Source organism: Galeopterus variegatus, unplaced genomic scaffold, assembly GCF_000696425.1.
Source record: "Galeopterus variegatus unplaced genomic scaffold, G_variegatus-3.0.2 Scaffold9842, whole genome shotgun sequence".
Lineage (NCBI taxonomy): Eukaryota > Metazoa > Chordata > Mammalia > Dermoptera > Cynocephalidae > Galeopterus > Galeopterus variegatus.
In genome coordinates, this window is record NW_007735953.1 from 30,861 (window position 1) to 34,958 (window position 4,098).

Genomic DNA, 4,098 nt, shown 5'->3' on the forward strand with positions numbered 1-4,098 from the left:
AAAAGGTTAGGGCTTTAAGTAATTCTAGTTAGTCTTGTTAAATTCCATTTCTCTCAGTTCACAGTGCTTCATTTTTCTCTAAAGGGATAAAATTAAATATAACTTCCAGCTTGAAAAAGGTTTTAACACTACTTGACTAGAATAATGAAGGTACATAACTTTAGGTGTTATGGAGTATATAAAATTAACTACTCCTGGACCTCAAAGAAAGACTTTCATCTCATAAATCCTATTTTCCCTCTACTTTGTATTAATTCCTTCTCCAGTTGCATCCTGGAACAGACTTTCAACATGCTCTAGGCCTGAATTACTACCAGAGCTTCCTCAACTGCCATTAGTTAGTTCATACAGTCTAGATTAATTTTCTGTCAAAATTGCTTTCACATAATTCCCTGGCTCAAAAGCCTACAATGTTTTCCTATTTTCTATGACATTTAGATATCATATATCTAAAGTCTTCTGCCTAGCTTTAAAGCTATAATCTGGCTCCATTCTTCCCATCCACCTTTATTATGTACTCTTTCCCAACCAGCAGTTCCCCTTCATTTAGGATAACTGTGAAATTCCTTTGCTCTTTCTTAGGGTAAAATTGAAAAAATAAGCAAAAGAAAAACAGACACTGAAATCCTTAACAGCAAAAGTTTATTTACAATTAAAGTTAAGGAATATTTTAAACACATGCTGAGGAAACAGTAATACTCCAAACATTTAGATTACTATCTGATAAGGAACACAAGCTAATGCCAAGAAAGGCTTTGGCATACACAACTATTGGAACCAGGTTATCAGAATACTTACTATTAGAACTTTATTATCAGAACACTTACATATCATCTACTTTTATGTAATACCAACTTCATGGACAGCTCATCTTCTAACTCCTCACTGGCTATTTGAGTAAATAGCATTCAAGGTTAGACATTAAGACTGGAGAGTAAAGAAGAAATACAGAAGCGATAAGCATCATATTTCAGAGCTTACATATATGAATACAACACTAAGATTAATTACGAAACAGTCTTTCAATTTTTTGTGTGAAACAATATTCGGCAATGTTTAGCGCATGAGAAGACACTGCTTTGGTCCATCCACTCTTTCCAGCTTTTCAAAGTGTTTCCTGGCATTGCGGATGTTGATCAGAGTAGCTGCGGAAGCTGAGGGTAGAGGTGGGAAGATACCCAACAGTATAAGTAAGGACAGCCAAAGGAATGTCTGACTAGTAAAAACAAATAAACCAAAGAAAGCCAAATCCTTCAATGTATGTATGGCAGAGAGAACATATAGGAACAGGAGGTCCCAGGTCACTAAGGTTTAATTTTTCTGAATAAGCAGAAGATTTGTTAATATTCTAAACACAAAATTTCCAAAATAAATTTCCAAAATCTTTTGGTTTGGAGCTCATAGCATAAAACTCATTATCTTATGTTATATTTTAATATTAACCTAAAGTAGGAAAAACCAGTGAATGAAAGATAATTTAAACTCTGGGAAGATCCTAGAAATATTGCAAGAACATTTATTTCAATGGTACGAAAGCACCAAACATCTCCCTTCATGCCCATAATAAAAATATGAGAATATGGTACAAAAGAATATGCAATGACATATAAAATATTTCAGCTTAGATCAACTAGTCCTTTAAAAATCTATACCATATGGAGAACGAATCATGGATTTGGGTTCTCTTTTCTTTAAAATTCCTGGATTTAGTGACTTGCTTTCTGAAGTACCCATGAAGAAAAACGTCATACCTTAGAGGCTAAATTATTTTTAAGCTTAAAAATATAAGTCTAGTAAATAAAAAACTATGTACAACTAGTATTAAAATAGATTTTTTATTGTGGTAAATATACACAACATAAAATTTATCACTTTAACCATTTTTAAGTGTACAGTTCAGTGGGATTAAGTACCTTCACACTGTCGTATAACCAACCTCGCCACAAAATAGTTTTTAAGTATCTAATAAAGTATTACCTCTAGGGCAACTGTTTAAAGAATATGTGGCTTGAACTTATGTCAGCTAAGTTTAAACTTACGAATGGATGGATCAGACATCACGACCATCACATAAGTGTTGGATGTAAAGATGTCAATGAAAGCAGCAAAGTTAGAGTTCCTGACTTCCATACTCTGGAAAGAGGCAGCCAGCTTGCTATAGGATAAAGGAGAAAATTGGTAAAAGATCATAAAATAACAACAATATAAGGAGTTCTTACTTTTACGTTAAACATTTTTATACCGTTATACCTCAATTCACCACTTTGTCAAGACAGTTGATTATTAACCCTGTTTTGTTTTTCAAGGAAACTCTATGATTGAATTTAACATGCTTTGGAAAGTGACTGGGATAGAAAGTGGGTTAGGACTTAATATTGACTGTGAAATGAAAATGGGCTTAGACCTAGATCCATGTCAAAAATCATGTTACAAAAGACTTCCCCAATATTCAGGAAGCATTTTAAGTTGAAATTTCACTATCATTGAGATTAATACCTATATCTTTTCAGTGTTACATTTAAATTCAAGAAATGATCCCATTTCTTTGAAAACAAACAAGGTAACTATATTTGCTTGTCATTCTTCTTTAAAATGTTAGCAAAAACATTCCAGAAACTCTCAAAGCGAGCTAAAGTATAAAGGGAGCAATTTTATACCTATTGTCTGGGCATCAAAATTTTACTAAGAGGGCCGAACCCGTGGCTCACTCGGGAGAGTGCGGCGCTGGGAGCGCAGCGGCGCTGGGAGCGCCAAGGCTGCAGGTTCGGATCCTATATAGGGATGGCCGGTACGCTCACTGGCTGTGCGTGGTGTGGATGACACCAAGCCAGGGGTTCCGATCCCCTTACCGGTCACAAAAACAAAAAACAAACAAAAAATTTTACTAAGAATTTCAGTTATTAAATCTTTACTAAATTATGATGTTCATCCATCCCTTCTTCCTATATTCGCAATGCTAAGATTCAAATTTTATTTAGTCAAAGCTGACACAACATGATTATACATTTCTAGACTCTATTTTGTACCATTTCTGAATCACTACCTCACCATTTTAATCACTGTATGTTATAGTAAATTTTGGTATTTAATAGGGAAAATTCTTCTTCCTTCTTTTTCAAAACTCTCTTGGATATTGTCTGTTTATTTCTTCTCAAATAGTATCACACACTTCAAAAGGGTACTCTTCTTAGATATTTTTCATAGTCTTCTTCTGTACCAGTTGAGTTTGTATTAAAGGACAATTGACCTTCAGTCAATTACAGGCTTCCTTAAAGTTTAGCTTTCTTTTAGATTTAGGAACTATTGTGAATATAGAAGTGCAGTCAACTGTAGTTATTTGAACATCTCAAAAACAACAATTTTTTTCCAAAGATACATAGACCATGTCTACAAGATCGCTTACCTGCAGCTTAGCTTGAACTGCTTAATAATGTTGCTGATTTTCTCAAATCTATGGGCATCACGCTGCTCTTTACACTGATAGTGAGAAATTACCTATGAAAAAGAACATTGTCCTTTGAATCCATATGAAATAGTCATATCACTCTCTGTTACTCCTCAAAGCAGACATCTATCAATCTCTTGGTCACTCTGGTTTTCAGGGTAGACTTGGCACATGGCTTATTGTCTCTTCTCCTCTCTCCCATATTCTGTCAACATTCTTTGTGATTTCAATATCCACTTGGATGACCTACCCGGTGCGCCATTTGGTTATAATTTTATTAGATCATTTAAGTATAATCTATTTTGGTTCACTGCTGCTCTTTCTCACTTCCTGTAATCATTAAATGTTTATCTTAGTTCAATATTTCATAGGATGATTTTTGATTTAGACAAAAATACAAGTCAAAAAGGAAAATAAAAACTCCTAGCTGTTCTTGAGGTATGCTTAATGTACTTATTTTTAATGAAGACTCGCTCAGTTAGAGCACAGTGTTATAACACCAAGGTGAAGGGTTAGGATCCCTATACTAGCCAGCCACGAAAAACAAACGAACACCAAACTAAAAAAAAAAAAAAAAAAAAAAAAAAAAAAAAAAAAAAAAAAAAAAAAAAAAAAAAAAAAAAAAAAAAAAAAAAAAAAAAAAAAAAAAAAAA

The 4,098-nt window shown here is 33.6% G+C and overlaps 1 protein-coding gene across 2 annotated transcripts in view; it reads right to left on the reverse strand.

Annotated features, from left to right (window-relative positions):
- Positions 1-625: 625 nt before the first annotated feature.
- RRAGB (Ras-related GTP binding B) overlaps positions 626-4,098 on the reverse strand; it is a 36,479-nt gene continuing 33,006 nt past the window's right edge. For both annotated transcript variants that reach the window (XM_008593903.1, XM_008593902.1), the window contains 3 exons: positions 3,404-3,495; positions 2,040-2,155; positions 626-1,154 (listed from right to left, as the gene is read on the reverse strand). In XM_008593903.1, coding sequence (XP_008592125.1) covers positions 1,057-1,154; positions 2,040-2,155; positions 3,404-3,495 — 306 coding nt within the window. In that variant the 3' untranslated portion in view covers positions 626-1,056. The remainder of the gene's footprint in view (positions 1,155-2,039; positions 2,156-3,403; positions 3,496-4,098) is intronic.